This window comes from Falco punctatus (genome assembly GCF_963210335.1).
Source record: "Falco punctatus genome assembly, chromosome: 1".
Lineage (NCBI taxonomy): Eukaryota > Metazoa > Chordata > Aves > Falconiformes > Falconidae > Falco > Falco punctatus.
The window spans coordinates 24564843-24584184 of record NC_137580.1 but is presented as its reverse complement, the minus strand read 5'-3'; the positions used below and the strand labels follow the sequence as shown (position 1 = coordinate 24584184).

Below are 19342 nucleotides of genomic sequence, written 5' to 3'. Positions count from 1 at the left end.
TATTTCAATAAAATAGGTCAGTGTTGGATGGTAATTCCCTCGATGCATGGATTCTGTGATGGCCTCCCACCATAACTAAACTGACAAACAATGACCAAGCCTTCTCTTTTGGTGTTTTGTTTTTTTTCCTGGCTCTTCGTTCTGCAGAAAGTGGGTTGTGACAAGGAAATCGGCTCTAACAAGGTTGAAGATAAGTGTGGCGTCTGCGGTGGGGATAACTCTCATTGCCGAACTGTGAAGGGAACCTTTACCCGCACTCCCAAAAAGCTTGGTAGGAATAGTATTTTGGATATAGTTTCTGTTGTCTCCGGTGTTTCTGTTGTACTTACTGCTTTTGCAGACCAGCAATGCAACCTACTTAAAGGTAGCAAAGTGCAAGCTGTGAGCTGATGTGCAAGAATAGTTTAGTCCCTGACTTTTCACAAGTTTTTCCTCTCAAACCTGAACTCTAGTTTTCTCAATGGAAGTCTGAATGTCTGTGCATATGAAATAAGCATATTGATCTTCATGCCAATTTTTTTTTATTATGCTTTCTCACAAATTACAACCCTTCAGTCAAACAAACAAATTAAAAATCAATTCAGCTGAATTCTGAACCAAATATAAAAATGTTTTGGCAGGAGTCCTCATTTCTCATACCCTTTGCGTTGCATGACTGAGGTCCAGTGGAACACAGGAACGCTCAGAACTAAGAACTAAGAACTCAGAACTAAGAATGACCTGGTTAAAATTTTCAGACTGCGCTCTGGGGTGTTTTGCAACACATCTCATATCAATAATAATTCAAGTTCTCCTTGGTCTTCTTCAGAAATTTCTACTTCATCAGTTATTTGCTAAGCCGGGGCAGTACTACCTTGTACATTTTGCTGTGACTATCTGGTATTTTAAGGCTCCCCTGTATTGCTTCCCACCCCCAGCCCCAAGTCTGGGGACTACTCAGGGAAATAACTAGGAACAGTTATTTCAGAAGTATTTGTCAGCTAGAACGAAGTGTTTTAAGACAGAGCAGAGAAAGGCTGAGGGACAGCCAACCTGAATATCTGCGTTAACAGTTTAGAAGCTAGTAACTGCTGCCATGAAGCAAGCTTTACTGCAGCATTAATAATTACATGTGGACAGTGAGCAGCCAATCTAAACTTGGACAGAGATAAGTTAGTGTGCGACTCTAAATAAAATACATAAAATATTCTGCTGAAAAAAGACTTACTAATTATTACAAGCCAATTGGAAAAGTTTACTTATTGTAATTACCAAATGACAGTAGAAAGCCTTTCTGAAAGGCATGGCTCCCTGGAGGCTGATGGATTGGACACGGAATAATGAAAGACTCCTTCAAACTTCGGGAGCATTGGACTTAAGACTATGACTTTCAGCCTCAGATATAAGCCTGCGTATTTCTGGAGCTGGCAGCTGCTGTGCTTTTCTTAAAAAAAAACAATCAGCAGAAATATGAGCTTGGCCTTCTAAGAGCATTTCTGATTTTTTCACTCAGAAAATGATTGGAATTTTGGGGGCAGAGAAGATAGTCGAGTCACAGCTTTGGATCCAGTCCAATAAGAGCTTTCTCTAACGAGTCTGGCTTCTGTTGCCTACACCAATGGTTTACAGCCTGTAGCTCGTGGTCCCCATGCTGCTGGAGCCTGCGGTTTGGCTTACTCCCTGGGGGATTAAGAGGGCAACCAAGAGGCCAGCAGCCACCAAAATATGCTACCAACCCCACCGCGTTCTGGCTCAGCACTTGTGCCTGTGGGCCACTGAGAGCCACCGCCTTGTCTGATGGTGTGATGCTGTGCGATCCGGTGTTTGCACGGCATTTTCAGCATCTGGAAAGCATGGCAATGCAGGGACAGAGCACGCCAGGCGATAGCTCAGGGCAGACTGCTGTTAACCAGCCCCTTCTGTGCAGATGTTTATGAAAGTGATAGAAGTGTTTATGAAATGTTTATTGTTTTACCATAACTTTGGCAATCCTAGTCATTAAAAAGACTAATTGACCTCTTCCAACAGGAAAACATTTAAGCAAGAGGTGCCAAAAAGAATTCAAGTTTCTGGAAAATGAAATCTGCAAGTATCCAACTTAAAATCACCTACCTGAATTTTTACTGGTCTGACTTTCATTGACTATTAACATTTGCTAGATGTGTCTTTGTCCTGCTTTAAAGGCATTGGAACACAGAAGTAATTTATCCTTTACCCTTGTAAAGACCATCTGGCTGACAAACATAGTCAATGAAATAACAAGACTTGTCTCCCATAGCACTAATCACAGACGTTCTATTTAAGGGAAGACAAGAGGAGCATTTACATTGCCCAAAGGAGCTCGCAATATTTCCCTTTCTGAAACAAAGGAGTCTAAAAATATGCTGGGTAAGTGTCAAGTGCTTGTAGAAAGCGAGGCATCCATGGCAACTCGAGAGTTCTTGCCACAGTTCTCATCTCCACTTAGACATTGATAGATAATGCCAAATCAGGCAAAAGCTCTATGTTTCATATGCTCAAAAGACAATCAATGATAAGATTGGCAGATGCTGTTTGCGTAGTCACTCATCAGCCGAGACCATGATTTTACACATTCCCAACTCTTCCTTTTCTTCACGTAGGTTTTCCAAGGAGCTGTAGTGTGTCAGGTGGATGACAAACTACCAATGTAGCCATTAGTCCCAGGATCCCCAGGGCGAAGCAGAATTACTTAAATGCTACATCTTGTGCTTGCAATGCATGAATAATAAAGCTGTTGTCATGTCTACGCTGCTCCTCTAGCAGGGCTGGATTACTTGGGAGGCTTACATAGCACAGTACAAACCAGAGAAACTTACTTGGCTCTTAAAAAAGGGATCTACAGAGATACATCATCGTTAAATCTGCAGTTGTTTAACAGAATGTAATAGAAATATGAAAATACCATGCACTCAGAGTGCTTATGATGCTCTTGATTAAAACTTGATATAGAAGTACCTGTTGACAGGTCTCTAGGAGAGATTTTAGTCTTCCTAATGACAATACTTACTTAATGTTACACTAATTATCTGCAGTTTGGACTGATAAATAACTGAAATTTAAAATAGGAATAATTTTCTTTGGAAACAACTTTTTACTTTTAGCTGTAGAGAGCTGATTTCAGCCCTTTCACTTAAGGAGCAGCAATTTAATTGATGCATTTTACATTCACAGTTGTAAATAGTTTGGGTTAACTTCCTTAGAGACGAGCCTTTTTGGATGTGTAGCGACAATATGCTCTGTACTACGCCCACCTTTCTCCAGTCTTTGATGTCTCAGGAGTAAATAGACACACTCGAGATATTAACATCTAATGTGACAGTAAGTAAACTCAAATATAACAGCCTGGCTGATGAGTGATTTGGAAAAAATAATCAGGAAGACTTCTGGTTTTCCCCCCTCATTATGCTGAGGAACATAAGAAACATATTTTTTGCCTGAATTGTTAATTGATATGGCTGATAACAGTGTAGCTAGTCAAGTGACAAATAGATTTGTAACTGGTTTCTCTTCTCTCCCTGAAAGAGAAGAAACACAAGGAGGTCCCATCAAATACGTTACAAAACTATTTGCTCAGTTTCTTTTTGACACTGCTTCTCAGTTGGTGACGGATGCCTCCTTCTGCAAGTAGGAGCTAGATCACATAGGGCGCTCCTAACCATGGCTATTACTTTTTCTTTCCATCTGTGCTTTCTCCATTGACTACTACACATGCCAAAGGGTACCTTAAGATGTTTGATATCCCTCCTGGTGCTCGACATGTGTTTATCCAAGAAGACGAGGCTTCTCCTCACTTTCTTGGTAAGTGTTTCTCCTCAGGTTTGGCTTTGAGGCATGATGAGAAGCATGGGGCAGTCATGCGGTAGAACCTGAGAAATGAGATAACCAAATTAGTGTTTTGGGTAAATATGTGCATTCAAAATTGCATGTTAAGGACTGAGTCCTACAGCATAAGCTCAGCAAACATTTACTTCTCATTTGGGGTTTTTCAAAATATTAAACTGATCCCAATTTGCATGCTTACTAATGCAAGATCATAATCACTCACATTTAAATGGGCACTGCCAGAGTGAAAAATGGTGTATTTTATTATGTGAATCAAATCCTGTGTCTTTAAGCATTATTTGCTGCAGATCATAAGCAACAGCTAATTTAATGTAAAGAAGTTTGGGGAACTTGTGATATATTTGCAGTCCATTTCATTTCAGATTTTCCTCGTGGAGGACAGCTCATACTGTTGTCAATCAATTTGTATCTTACCTCTTACCACTTTCTAATGCTCAGTGGGTTTTATCTCACAGGAGAAGGGTTAAATATGTGGATTTTAACAGCCTTTTAATCAGCTCCTCCTGTACTAGGGATAGTGACTCTCAGAGAAGCATAGCTCTGCTTTGGCAGCAAGTGGCTTCATGAAGCTACTCACTAGGTGCTGCAGAGCTCCTGCATTTGGATTACTATAATCACAGGAACTTGTAAGACTTGTGCATATGTGGAAGGGATTTTTATCGTGTTTTATGGTGCATTGGAAAAAGGTGTACAAAAGAAAAAATTAGTCTATCTTTCAGATTTCTAATGTATTGGCTTCCAGTTGAAGCCTCACAGTAAGAATCCCCACGCTGTGTGAGTTTTAAGATGTGGTGCAGGAACCCAAACCCAAGTAGTTTCCCAGGGGTTTAAATGCCCCGGCTCTTTGCTTACTGATTTTAGCATCTGATACGTACATCTGCATGCAAAAGAAATGAAAATGTGTGGAAAAGTTGTCATTTTTTTAATCTGAGGAAAATAAGAAATGCACTTAAAGTCTGAGTTGTCTGTTGTAGGCATTGCCAGTAATACTGATTCTGGTCTTGGGCAAATAGGGAGGACAGGTGAGTCTCAAGACTTGATCTAAGTTCCTTGCTACCACCCGTGCTTCTTGGGAACAAAGCTAGTATGGGAAATGCACGCATTTACGTGGGAAGAGGTGCTTCAGGCTGCCTCTAGTTCTGTATCTAATTGACGTGGATAAAGAAGTAGAAAATCAAAGCAAATACACAAATGCATCTGTCAGCCAACTGGAATTCAGAGGCTGCATGAGGTGCCCTTGGAGGGCCTTTCTCTGAGCCAGAGTATCTACAGCACTTGCTAGCGTGGTGGGTTTTTTTTGCAAAAGGCAGTTCTATAATATATCCCATTAAGTTTCATGTAAGCCACGGTGATTGCTGATGCTGCACAGGAGGCACGACTGGCACTGTTTTCAATCCTTTTAGCGATTAAGAACCAGGCAACAGGACACTATATCCTGAATGGGAAAGGGGAGGAGGCCAGATCCCGATCTTTCATCGACCTGGGCGTGGAGTGGGAGTACAACATAGAAGACGACATCGAAACTCTCCACACTGACGGGCCCCTGCATGACGCAGTGGTTGTGCTGGTAGGTTACATGCTGAGCAGTGGGAATACGGTGGGTTCATCATTTATAAGAAGTGCATAGCCAGTGTGGGGCTGCATTGTTGGACACGAGTGGGACACTTTCAGTGGACCAGAAAAGGGCATTGCATGTCAAACCATGTCTGACACTGGCCTTACTCTTTAGCTGAGTAACTGATGTGGCCACACCATCCTTTCATCCTAGGTGTTGGTGTCGTGTTTGGCCAGCTTTGAGTGCTAACCTAGAAACCTATCTCAATGTCAGCGGCTCTGTGTTGATCTTACCACTCTTTGTGCTAACTGTAACAATAAAAGCCAGTTTTTTCCCTCCTATGAGTTAACTAGCAGTTTCCATGTTTCCCCTAAGAGCCAAGCCTTGGTTTCTTTACTTTGCAAAGGAAAAAGTAATAGCTCTGATTTTGTACCACTGTTTGTATTTGATTATTAATAGATCATTCCTCGGGAGAATGACACGAGATCTAGCCTGACTTACAAATACATCATTCACGAGGATTCAGTACCAACTATCAACAGCAACAACGTCCTCCAGGAAGAAGTAGATACTTTTGAGTGGGCATTAAAGAGTTGGTCACAGTGCTCCAAACCCTGTGGTGGAGGTAAACAGATGATGTGACACCTTCTAGTAATAATGACAAATTACCAAAAGCGGAAAAGTAAAAGGTGGGGGAAGTGAATGCTGTAGAAACCTTGGCCTCCCCATTTTTTTTAAAAGCAGTTCTTTATTTAGGGTGCCCGAGCTTAAAATATGAGTGCCTGTTTATTCAAAAGAGTCACACTTCCACCCTTGAAAAAAAAAAAGTCCTTTGTAGGTGGTTACATTCAGTACCCAAAGCTACTTTGGAAGTACAGACTCAGGTGTTTATGCTACTGAGCGTTCCCTTTTGGTATGGACATTACTCTGACACAAAGAACGGGGAATGCAAATGTCAAAATAACTTTTAAGTCTTACATACATCAGTCGAGCAGGTGATGTGTTCTGGTAGCAGAAGCACTAAAATGACACTTGGGTTCCTTCCCAGGTAGCTGGTGACCTGCTGCTTGATGGTAAGGAGGTAATTTCTCCCCTGTTTGTACCATGGTTTGTGTGTGATGCAGAGGTGGGACTGAGAGGTCATAACTGTCCCTTCTGGCCTTAAAAACCTCATGCAGTGTCATGTTATAAATAGCACCCACAGACCACTGCGCAGCAACCTCATGCCTGCCAGCTGAGCAAATTGTGAACACGTTTAAATACTTTGTAAATGTCTATCATGTAAAACCATTTACTAGGCCATAAAACTTAAACCAAAAACTGTAACAAGGACCTTGTTTTCCTAATTTTTCCAAAATACTTTCCAGGGTTCCAGTACACCAAATATGGGTGCCGCAGGAAAAGTGATAACAAAATGGTTCATCGCAGCTTCTGTGAAGCCAGCAAAAAGCCAAAGCCCATTCGTAGAATGTGCAATCTTCAAGAGTGCACACAGCCTCTGTAAGTACATCTTGCACAAAGACACAAACGATTGCTCCTTGTGGTGGGTGTGGAAGTTAGCCCAAGCCAAATCTGGTAGGATGCTGACAGCTTTCTAGACCAGAGTTCCTGTGTTATGTTTTTTTCTATCCGTGTAAGAGTAGTTATTGACCTTATTGCGTGGTTCCATCACAATATTGTATACTAAGAGCTGCCTCACCTGGCAGCAGTATGGATAATAGGTAAAATTTGTGACAGTGTCTTATTCCCTTTTACTTCCCAGCTGGGCAGCAGATGAGTGGGAATACTGCACAAAAACCTGTGGGAGTTCAGGCTACCAGATCCGTACCGTGCGGTGCATTCAGCCCCTTCATGATGGTGCAAACCGCTCCGTCCATTTCAAGTACTGTAGTGGAGATCGCCCTGACAGTCGCCGGCCGTGCAACCGGGTACCGTGCCCTGCGCAGTGGAAAGCTGGACCCTGGTCTGAGGTAGGCAAGCAGTAGTCACAAGTTAGTAATGTATCTTTGCTACTATCTCATGCCTCCCAAGTCAGATCTGCGCCTGGGCTGAAAGCTCTGGACTGCTCCGGACAGTTTCCCAAAACCTAAAAATCTGCAGCAGATGATGACTTCCAGCTTCGTGGGCTTCTGCCACTCTCCAGGCTTCTCCAGAAAGCAGCAAGGAAAACGTTCACAATATCAGATAGACAGTCCTGCAGAACACATGTTGAAATTTTGCTTGCTTTTCTCCAAGTTTCCAACTTCTCACTTTCCCCACTTCTGAGGATAGCGTAACATTTTTTAACCAGCTTGGACTGGTTTGGAATCACAGAGTTTCTGCAAGTGTTGATATTGTTGTAATGACTTAGGAGCAAGCAGCTGAACCCTACAGCTGACTCGGCGAACACTGAGCTTTCTCTGCCCTTTGTATTCTCTTTAGGTTACGCGGTCAAAATAGGTATCGGCTACAGGAGGAATAAATAGCAAAGTTCAGAATACACTCTAATAATACATTTAACATTACAGAAAGCAAGAACCAAGTTAAAAACCACCCTCCTCCTCTGCATATTTCTCCATAACATCAGCCTTCACTCATGTCTGCTTTCAAAACAAATTGCTGGAATGTGTAGCCTGACCTGAAAGCCAACCTTGGGCTATTTTAGACACATTAATTTCTGCACATTGCTGTGAAAGCTGAATGTCCTGAATTTCTTGTGTCTGTTTCGTAGTGTTCTGTGACCTGCGGGGAGGGAACTGAGACCCGGCAGATCATGTGCCGTGCTGGTGACCAGTGCGATGGAGAAAAGCCAGAGTCAGTGAGGGTTTGTAAACTCGCTCCCTGTAATGGTAAGAGAACCGTCTTAAAAATGACTGCATTAACAATTCCTGGCGCAGTGCAGCCGGGGCAGATAGCATGGTGCTGGGCTGAAATGTTAGACACAGATTTCATCCCTGAGTGAATTCCAGTGAAAAATAAAAGACCTATATTTAGGTCTCAATAAAAGTTAAGCTTTCTGTGTTCATGGTACAGGTTTCTAAGGCAAGGCAGAGCCTACACTTAGAGCGGGTAGTGCGCACACCAAATGTGTACTGTGTTTTAAAAGCTATTCCACTGCCAGGTGACAACCACACACCACCGATCATCTCTCACATGCTAGAAAACACACCCTTCCTCAGAGATTTTTCCTTCTTTTTTCCAGCTAGAGGCACCTTGTCATTTAGTCCAGCGTGTTACTGCTAACATGGCTGCAGGTGATGGGTGCTTATCGCCCACCAGAGTCTCTCGTGTAAACAGGCTGAAATGGGGGGTTTAAACATGTTAACCTAAGTTGTGTGTACAAGAATCTCTGCTAAAGGTGAACGGCAATCCAAAGTAAACTCGGCTCGACTTCTAAATCCCGGGAAAAGTTTTACAAGTCTGCCAATTGAAAATGAAAAAAAAAGAAAAACCCAAAATCCCCAAAAAATCCCAACAACCCAAACATAAAAATGGAACCACAGAGCATTAATGAGGTTCCTGGGAATCTCATGATAGTGTTCTCCTAGAATTGTTCAAACAGATTTTTAAGTTGGTTTTATGACAGCAAAGTGTTTCTTCCTTTGGGTCCTTGACTCTGTAAGATTTGGGGTTTGTTTGTTTTTTAAATCCCTCACGGTAGTCCTGACACTCTGATCACTAGGTGGTAGAAGAAAAAAAGTAAGAGTTCTTAGAAGGCGCAGCGTGTTTTCCCACAGAGCACATCGAATTGCTTCCCGCAAGTCTGGTAGATGTGTCTGCTTTTGCCCGTACTTGTGTTCTGCCAGCATAAGAACTCCGAGCAGGAAACAATTCTGGGAGCAATGAAAAATTATAAAAGCTGTATCCACTAGGTGGGAGCAAATCCTTATCTATGACTGTAAACAAGATTTAAAAACTTGGTTTTGACTGGTGATAAAAATATTTCCAAACTGAAATAAATGAGGGCTACATCTTTGCAAAACTATTCACATAGTTTTGATCTTGTGCCTTAAAGTATCACCTTAAGAATCTGTGCTTTAAGCATCAGTTGACGTTTCCTTGAATAGCGAGCGTTACATTCCTACCTTTCAAAATCAAGCAGCACACCATCTTTTTTCTCCTTGTGAGAGTACTACACCTCTTTCGCTGTAAATAATACTGAGAGCCCGGTGCCACTGGCCTGTAAGACCCACTTGTATGGGATATAAGCAACAGATGGCCTTGTACGGGGCCATTTACAAATTGCAGTTGCACCACGTTGGTTAATACTCACTTTTTTTTTTCGAGGTTTTGATGTTTAATATGCACCCATCTCGCATGCCCCGGTGACTGAAGGATTTATGTGGTGAAAGGAGGAGGGCTGTCTAACAGCGTTCTGAAACGCTACGTGCATTTCCTAAAGAGAGAGGTCACAGCCGCGCACTGCAACAGCTATTAACAATGCGTGAACTAATGGCCACTGATATATGTGGCCTCGGTGCAGCAAACCTATAGCACGAGCTGCGCTTTATGGTAGCACTGTGAGCCATGAGGGCATGGACAGGTACACCGGGCCAAGTCCCTCACACCCCTGACAAAGCTGCAGGGTCCCTGTGGGTTCTGTTCCTTGGCCACGCTACACCCGCCTCTCTGCTTTGAGCTCAGAGCTCCCTGCTCTGCTCGGGGCTTTGGGACAAAACTTTTACCGAGCAGTAAGCAGCTGACAGTGTTCTTCCAGACCACACGGTTTCTTTTTCACCACACTTTTCTGATGTGGTTTCTACCACGTTCTATATATTTTGGGGGAATACAGCTAGAATATCGATAGTATTCTGTAATATTTATGTAGAGAAACTCTTTACACATGGTCATGCGTGGCATTCCTTTACTTCTAAATCTGTATAGCCTTGATTACTATTTTGCTTTTCAGGGCTCTAGTCTCAGCCATCAGTCTGTATCAGGTGGTTTTGACAAATGATTTACTGCCTACACGCAAGGTTGCTGAGAGTTGAACCTTAGCGGGGTTGTCATGAATATTTGCCACAGTTGGTGTGATTGCTTTTGCGCTACGTGGCATATGAGCATTTTTCTTCCATTTCATTAAAAAAACATATGCCTGCCTAAGGTAGAAGAGCCACCAGGTCTTCCACCGTATACCTTGGTGGAGCCGAGTCTCATAGTGTGGAAAAATGAGGACATCTCCATAGGTATTTCATTTGAACTTTATATGTCTCTGTGATTAGGAGACAGGTGGCAGGATTTTATCCTGCAATAATCTGAGCAGCAGTCACATTTCTGTGGCTGGGCCAGATTAAAAGAAGGGATTTTGTGGTGTTCAGATGAACAGATGAGCTCTGTGTAAGAACCTGTATAAAACAGACCCTGAGAAGGGCTTAATATGAGCTGTCCCTGCTTCACAACACAAGATACTGAATGAAGAAGAAAACATGTTTTTAAATTGCAGTCCCTAAATCCTAATTTTCAGCATGTTTTCTCAGTGGGATGCTGCCAGGAAGCAATGTACTTAAGAGTTCCAGTGATGCCTTCTGTAAGAGACCTGTCAGTTTTGAAATCTAATGTGAAATTTTTTTAGTTGATTTAAATGACATTCTAGTAGCTTCGTCTTCTAAAGATTCCCTAGGGAGCCGATACGCTTTCTTGTGTCTTCTACTCTTAGTTACCGTGAAGCAAGTAACAGATTGTGAGAAGGAGAATTTTTACCATGATCATCAGCGGAAGGATACAAGCACTTACATACTGAATAGGAAGTGGTTGACTAGGTTGTGCAGAATTAACCTAACAAATAAAAAAAAGGGATTATGTGAGTATGCGACTCCAAGATTGTATTTACAGAACCTGCTGAAAGTAGATGAGTACAAAACCAAATCTTTGCACTATTGCTCGAGTCACGAAAGCTAAACCATTACAAACCAACACCACAAAAATTAACCGTGTGAGAAAAGGACCAAGTAAGATGCATTGGCACTATGGGAAAGCAAAAAATAGTTGTTTGGTACTTTCTTTTTTGGTTTGTCACTTTAGGTGATACTGTTTGCTTTGCCTTATATACTGATATAAATCACAACGTGTTAATGAGACAACTGCCATAACTTTCCAGATTGGGTGCTTTCATTTGCATGGAAGCATAAAAATTGTTCTGTGTGTGATGCAAAGATTTGTGTTTCAGTATTAGCTTTTCTAGTTTAGATGAATTATAAATATAGCACTTGAATTTCCCATGCTAAATTCCTGCTGAAAATAGTCTTATAGTGCCTTCATGGAGTACGTATATTCCCACGCAGAGCTGCAAATTTAATGCTGGGTTTGTCAAGAACCAACAAACATCCATCCAAGGAAGCACATTGGGATAAGAAGCAAGGAAAACTTTTCTATTACGTGTCGCAGTCATATAATTTGCTTTTTATAAACAATGTCCCACAACCCCACTGATGTATGTGTGTGTAATTTTACTGAGTACAAGTGGAACTAAGCTGATTTACACTGATCGAGAGGTTGGGCTACAGTTAGTATTTTAAAATAGGAAAACTGGGTTGCCTAGCATACTGTTAACATGTGTTGAGGCAGCATCTGTACACAGGTGAAAAAATAATCATGGTACAGAAAGGTTATTTAATTTCAGAGCTTAATATGTGGTGTTACGTGCCATCTGTTGCTTATTAAAATGTTGACTATGTAATTGCTAGCTGTGACTGGAGGACTAGATGTGGAACAGATCTTCTCAGTATCTGGGGTTAACTTTTGGCTTTTCACATTATAATTTTGCGTACTTCTCTTTTGAGTAAAAATGGATTTAAGTAAAATCCATCAACACCATTTCAGGCCAGCCGTGATATCTTAGGGAAAGTCTGCTAAGGAAACCTCTTGCTGTTCCGTCCCCAGAGTGTTTGAATAGTTACTGGATGCACTGAGGTACTCATTTGTCCCCATCCCTGGTTTTATGTCCTGCGAAGTGTTGCATGTTTGTTGGTTCCTGGTCTGATTCCCGAGTGCTTCCAGAGCCTTAGCACCCGATTCAGGAGGCGGAGGGGAGGCACCCATGCCCCATGTTCCTCAGAGTCCCAGCCGCTGGGCTGAGCGCCCCGTGGGAGGAAGGCAAGTTAGGCTGGCAGGCAACACTGAAACACAGGGCCTGTTTTGGGGGCGCCCTGTAGATGTCCTTGGGAAAGTCATTCCCCCTCTGCCTACAGATGCGTTGGCTTGAAAACAGCAAGGTGCTCTTCTGAGCAGTGTGGACCCTGCTGAGAGGCTGGGTGCGGTGACCTTCCGAGGTGCCTTCCCGCATTACTTGGTTGGGTGCTGATGCTGCCGAGGCATGTGATGGTCCAAGCTACACAGATAAGTAACAGTATAAATGAGCGGTAGGATGAGTTAGACACAGGGAGGAGAATAAAAAGGGATTAAATCTCCTCATTTTAAAAGTCTTCAAATAGTGCAGTTCATTTCAAATGCTCAGAGCCAACCTCCCATCTTCTTCTGTGCCTTGATGCAGCTCTGCTCAGATACTGAGAATCTGACTTTTTCTGTGAGAGTGAAGTTTCAGTTTAAACTCACATTCTCCATACAGAATGCCAAACTGGCCAGCGAGCTTGTTACCTTGATACAGTCAGTACAACAGACTGCAAGGTTCAGAACAGAAATTCTTAACAGTGCGACCTACTCATGAGTGTTACAAATGCTCTGTGTTTGTCCCAGGCCTGGCAACAGTAAAATTTAAGACTTTACCTTTGAGCTCGTGTGACAGGCTGAAGGAGCCCGAGTACTGATGTGCTCTTAGCTTGATATCAAAGCCTTATTTTTCTTCTGGCTTCTTATGTTACTGCTTTCCTTTCCGCCTGTTTTGTCCAACGTGACCACTGCATCTCTGTCTGCGGAGCAAACACTTAGTCAATGCTGAAAGAAATATTGACATTTTTGGGATCTCTGACAGATCCTTGACCTCCTGGAGATCTTTTCCCTGACTGAAAGGAATGCCACAAGTTTAACTTCAAGGTGTCTTACATCTGACCTATCTGTTAAAAGCTTTCCATCGGTTCTTCAGTTACGGTTAGGTCACAGGAAAACTTCAGACTATGTCCCAACAAAATTTTATCCAACTCTTAATATTTTATTTTAAGACATCATATAAAAGGCATCCTTGAGAGAGGGATTTAATTTCTTTTAGGGAACATTTTGTTATTCTGAATGGTGTTGATAGATAGTGTCCTCAGGCTAGAAGTGAAGGTGATTTGGGGTGGGTAGGACTACACCTGGCCTGGTAGGTGGGAGCTCTAGCGGGTTATCACTGGAAAATGTTGTCTGTGGCCCTCCGCAAATAGAACGTGCCTTTCCACAGCTTTTCACTTCTGGTGTGCACAGAAGCTGACATTTTCAAGGTGACTGCTGATTTCTTTGGTTCCCAGCTACGGTTATTTTTCAGGGTGGCAGTGAGTTCTGTCAGGGGATGAAGCATCTCAGTTGGCCTGTTCAGAGTAGCTCAAGGTTTATGAAACACAGGCAGAACTTTATCAGTGCCCATCTAAACACTGTTTGGGCATTTTGGTGCTCTTCAGTAGGTTTACGATCAACATGCATTTGTTTTGCAGATGAGCCCTGTATGGGAGACAAATCTATCTTCTGTCAGATGGAAGTGCTTGCACGTTACTGCTCCATCCCTGGCTACAACAAGCTGTGCTGTGAGTCCTGCAGCAAGCGCAGCAGCACCCTCCCACCGCTGCTCCTTACCGAAGCTGCTGAAACCACAGAGAAAGCAATGTTCAATCTGCCTCAGGCTTTGATGATGCCAACGCCCGTAGTGCCCCGCTACGCACAGCTCCTGCCCGCGAGAAGTTCTCTGGGCAGGCTTCCTTTTGCTGAAGAGGACGTGGGTACGAAGGTCTCCCCATCCAACACCGAGCCCAAAGGTGCTGAATTTCTGCAATGGAGAGCTCCCCAGGCAAGGAAGTCTTCAAGGCTGTTTGCTTTGCTCCACCAGTCACCTGTCAACAGCAGCAATCTCAGTCCTCACGATGCCCTTGCACTGGCAGCAGCTGTTCCTGTGGTGCCAGCTAATAACACGGCGGCGGGTGCTCCTTCTCCACCGAGAACCTCAAGGAAGAGTGAGAAGCACGCTGAGAAGGGATGGCCTTCGAGGTCCCCCACTGTGGAAAGATGAACACAGATGCCTTGTTGGAGGATAGCCATTGAAAGAGGCTCTGTTTGGCGCTTTGGGTTCAATGTCCTTACTTCTGGACACTATGGTGCATGCTGCTTTCCACAGGCAAGACACTGCAGGTCATCAACTCATTTTCCTTGTAAATACAAAGAACAAGAAGTGCTGGTTCACTTTCTAGTTGCTCCCGTCCTCCTCCCATGCTGTGTTACCTGGCTAGCTTGAACGCATTGGGGGAAAGCACCAAAGAATATTCCCAAGTTGCTGAGGGCGTCATCCATCAAGCTCTAGTACAGAAAAATGGCCCTGACCTCAGCACCCACCTCGTTATTTTTGGTTCTAAGCACTCACTCATAGAAAACACCCCACTACAAGAGGTACCAAATGTTTACACTATACTTTTGTAATGGAACAACTGAATCCATAAGACTTGTTTTGCTAATTTATCTATATAAACGGATATTGTATGAGCAAACTTGCAGCTGTTGTGTAAATACTGTATATTGCAGAAAATCAGTATTATTTTTAAGAGTTGTGTGCTGTCAGACAACTGTTTACCTATGTTGCATTCTGGACAATTGCTAGGTGCCTGCCATCGAGTACTGCCTTATTTACATTCCAAGAGTTGATTTGTAAAGCAGCATTATCGTAAAAGGAGGAGTTCCATTTTCGTTACAAATTACATCTACTGACACTAGGAAAGGGTTGGGGTTTTTGGAGTACCAACAACACGATGCTTTCTTTTGAAATAGGGGGGGGAGGCGGGGAGTGTAAACCTAAAGGTATGAGTTTACTTACAGCCACCCGCCCAGTATAAGTAGGTTTAGAAACTTTAGTGCAATTCCAGTCACCGGTTGGAAGAAGAATTTTATGTGCCTGTGAAATGAACCCGGACACCCGCAGCCTACACTGAGCAGCATTGCTTCAGGTCAGGAGTAGCAGTGCCGTCCTTTAAGCCTCCTTTCGCCGAAGAGGTCAGACCAGTGTAGGAAACCGTGTATATACTGTAAGTACTGTAATGTTCACGACTCAAAAATGAGTTCTGCTTTCCAGATGATCTGTTTGTTATTTCTGAAGCTGAAAAAGCATCACAGAGGTAGAATAGGCGCTAACAAGAAACAGCTGTGGCAAGACTTAAAATAGATAAATTTTTTTCCTACTGGAAGCATTGATTTAAAGGTGAGAGAGATATTTATTTTTCAGCATGGTTCACCTCAAAATCTCCACAACCACAATGCATCTGACTGCAATAATGTACTAGTAATTTATGTCAATAACCATCTTGTTCACAGTCCACCCAATCGCACTCTCTCCTGTGTGTTGCTGTAAAGTACTTGTATATAGGATGGAGAACTAAAGATATTTATTAAAAGTTGATTTCTTGATAGTATTTTATGTACTAAATATTTACACTAAGGGCAGTTGACTATTCTTTTTGCCAAGATAAAATAGAGAGATGTAATTAGATACCTGTATGTGCTATGTCATACGGATAGAACAGAAATCTAAGCTAACTAAACTACTGTAGAGAAATTGTTGATCTTATTCTTTAAAAAAAAGAAAAAAAAAGTCTTATGACAGTTTTTATTACAGGCATCTTTAATTTCTAAACAGGTTATTAAAGTTTCACGTGCAATTTTTGCTTCCCCATAAAAAAAATCCCCATGACCCCTTTAAAAGAACAGTGAATATGTACCTCTAAAATGCTATAAAGTAGATTAGGACCCCAAAGATTAAATTCTAGAAACATCTGTAATGCTTATGCGGAATCACGAGGAAGAAATAAGGATGAAAATTGTTGCCAGAAGACTTTCAGAAGGCAATGAGAATGCAGGTAGGTTAACCCTGTTCGGGGAGGTACAGGGTCACGCTCTGCAGGAGGCATCTTGCATCGTGATGTGTGTAGTCTAACCCACGAAAGTATTGACACCTCTAAAGAATTGCTGCTGCCTTTCTGCAAGGCTTTTGAAGGTCCAAGAAATTAGTATTAAACAGACTGTACAGACAATCCCTGAGCCTCAAACAAATAGGGTGTGTTTGTTTCTTTAAAATTCCCCAAAAGTCAGATTCTCTTTTCTCTCTGTCTTTATCTTTTACATATATACAACGTGGGTGTAGATAATCCTTGTACCTTTTTGATTTCTTTTCTACCAGGCTAATTTCTCTTTCTATAAAGTGTACACTACTGATACTGTTTGTTGTATTGGGGAGCACGTAACAATAAAGTCTTTAAGATAACAAGTCTTTCTCTGGTTTCATTCACCTGGTGTTTTTTTTCATTTTTAGGTTTCATCTTTTGCAAAGCAAAGGGCAATTTACATCCCAGGCACAACCTTTACTGTCTTGGTAAAAAAGCTCATTTGAATTAACTAATTAACTTGATTTTTTAGAAACAGGAGGTCGTCCTTTTACCGCTGGAGAGGGCAGGTTGCAGAGAAGCTGGGGGGGAAAGGAAGGCATCCATTTCCAGTGATCCAAAGACTCCCTAGTACACGTGTGAGCATCTAGGTAGCAGCTCCAACCCTTTTTTCAAGAACATGTAATATTTGGGGCTTGGCTTTTTGAGAAAAGCTGTCTAAGGGGTTCCGTGCCAGACAAACAGGAGGCAGCTGCCCTCTTCTCCTTTACCTGGAAATGTTTTTTGAGCTGATGGGATTTCAGATCTGCGCCAGACGCTAATGACCAAAAAAACTCCACCTCACCCTCGTTATTTTAGTACAACTGCGTGTTTTAAGAAGAGTCCTGGCCTTCTGGTCTATGTATCTGCAACAAGTTTTGAGACCACCCACTCTCAAATGCCTCCTTTGATATAATTGCTGTGTTTCTCGTTTGACAAGTACAGGTTTCCACCTGTAACCACTATTTACCCCAAGTCACAACGTCCCTGTGCCCAGAAGACAGCACGATGCAGGGACAAGGGGGGACACATGAGGGGCAGCATCCTTGCAAGCAGGCACACAGTCCCGCTGAGCCACGCTTGTGCTTGCGGAAGGAAAGGCAGCTCATGTCATGGTGCCCACGCTCCGGTTCAGCCACCCAAGGTAGGTCACGCTGCTGTTGCTCCAAAAGGCTGGTGACAATTTTTCTGTGGTTCTGGTTGCCCGATTTTGAGAATAGTAGATCTGGACTGGGACTTCTAGGGAAAAGGGAATCTGGTAAGAAAACAGGGAGGTCTTCATCTCAGAGGTGGAATCTAGGGGAACTTTGGGATTTTAACCGAGTCTACAAAAACTTCGGGTCTTTAACCCAGCAGAAGAGAACCTGAGAGGGAGATCTATGTAATTGCTGCTACAGGTTCTGGTGCGGTGGCTTGTGCTGGAATTGGCCAGTAGTGTTTCGGTATTTGGTCTGTAATTACTGATTTTAATACTAAATTATGTCACAAAAAACCACTAAGTGACATTATTTTTTTTAAAAAGGTGGGTGGGAAAACCAGAATATTATACCAAGAGGCCTGTCATGTGAAGGGGCAGGGTTGGGGGGAGATTCCCTCAGCCCCGGGTGTTTGATCTGTCTCTCAGCACCCCAGGAAAGCCGAAACCCTTGTGCCCGACCAGTCTGTTGGTCCCATTACAGGGACCCTTCACTGAGCAGTCCCGCTGGATCGGGGGGTGATTCGACTGCCTCAGTCAGGGAAACATGGCAACAGCATCAGGGGGACCCTCAGTGGGTCTGCCTGCTTTATTCAAGTATGTTGCCTGCTGCCAGCAGCTGCTAGCACCCACAGAAGACTCACACTAACAGTTTACAGAATAACACTCTTTATTAATATAATCATAACAAATTAGGGTTTGCGATTGCTGGTGATGGCGACTGTCTGCAAAAACAAGCTTGACATGATATACAACCCAACTACATACAACTAACCTGTAATCACTGATAACAGCCAGCGTGAGAGTTACTTAGCACACATAGAACAAAGTCCTTACCCAATAGCATCCCTGTGGGGGGAGAAGACAAGTTCAGCCCATCAACTGATCCCAGAAGTTACGATGGAGTCTCCCCTAACTTCTCCCCTCATCTGTCCACCTTTTATACATCACAGCACATTGCATATGCATTATCATACATAGGACTGATTAGAAGTTTCTCGCTTCCCATACAATCAGGGCACATCCCCAGGCAGCACTGCTGAGGGTCTCTGCTAACTCCACACACTCTCCAAGCAGGGTTTGCCTCTTTCAGGGGGGCTATTTGAGTTGGAGGTCACGATGTCCTGCTGCCACAATTACCTTTGTCCTATTTTCAACTCGTTTTCAGTTGATGTCAGTGGGTTGCAACACTTTATTGTCCTGCTTCCTCTCATAGCTAGAACTTTCCTCACTGGAAGGCTTCTTTCTGCATAACTTAGATAACAGTGTTCTTTTCACTATCTGTCCTTTGTTTCTCATCCCCCCAAGGCTGACTCCCTTGATTAGAAATCCCTTCATTCATAACGACTTCAGACTGACTCAGACTGACAGAGCTTTGCGAACACTGAATCACAGTTGGGTAATCTGGGAGCTTAGACAACAATTCCCCCAGTCTGGACTGATTTCAGTCCAGGATTGGTCCATTTCCATCACATTTAGGTGGAGCTTGAGTGACTCTAGTCATAGATATCGTTGTTACTGATTGCTATCACGTACCCAGTGAGGTGCAGGCAGGTAACTTTGGGGTGGAGGTGTGTGTTAGTATTGCAATGAGATTATTTCATCTAAGGAAAGTAATTTCACCACAATGGTCAGTTCAGCAATGGACATCATCTCATATATTCTTCATGTGACAACTGCTATGTAGCTTACCAGACCGTCAGATTCCTCTTGCTGCAGGGAGCA

At 42.9% G+C, this 19342-nt stretch overlaps 1 protein-coding gene across 2 annotated transcripts in view; it reads left to right on the top strand.

Moving 5' to 3' along the window:
* The window catches only part of ADAMTS3 (ADAM metallopeptidase with thrombospondin type 1 motif 3), a 138432-nt gene extending 121666 nt beyond the window's left edge, over positions 1-16766 (top strand). For both annotated transcript variants that reach the window (XM_080408303.1, XM_080408302.1), the window contains 8 exons: positions 148-271; positions 3718-3798; positions 5247-5410; positions 5858-6023; positions 6766-6898; positions 7161-7368; positions 8109-8226; positions 13960-16766. In XM_080408303.1, the coding sequence (XP_080264429.1) occupies positions 148-271; positions 3718-3798; positions 5247-5410; positions 5858-6023; positions 6766-6898; positions 7161-7368; positions 8109-8226; positions 13960-14528 (1563 nt within the window). In that variant the 3' untranslated portion in view covers positions 14529-16766. The remainder of the gene's footprint in view (positions 1-147; positions 272-3717; positions 3799-5246; positions 5411-5857; positions 6024-6765; positions 6899-7160; positions 7369-8108; positions 8227-13959) is intronic.
* Positions 16767-19342: the final 2576 nt, after the last annotated feature.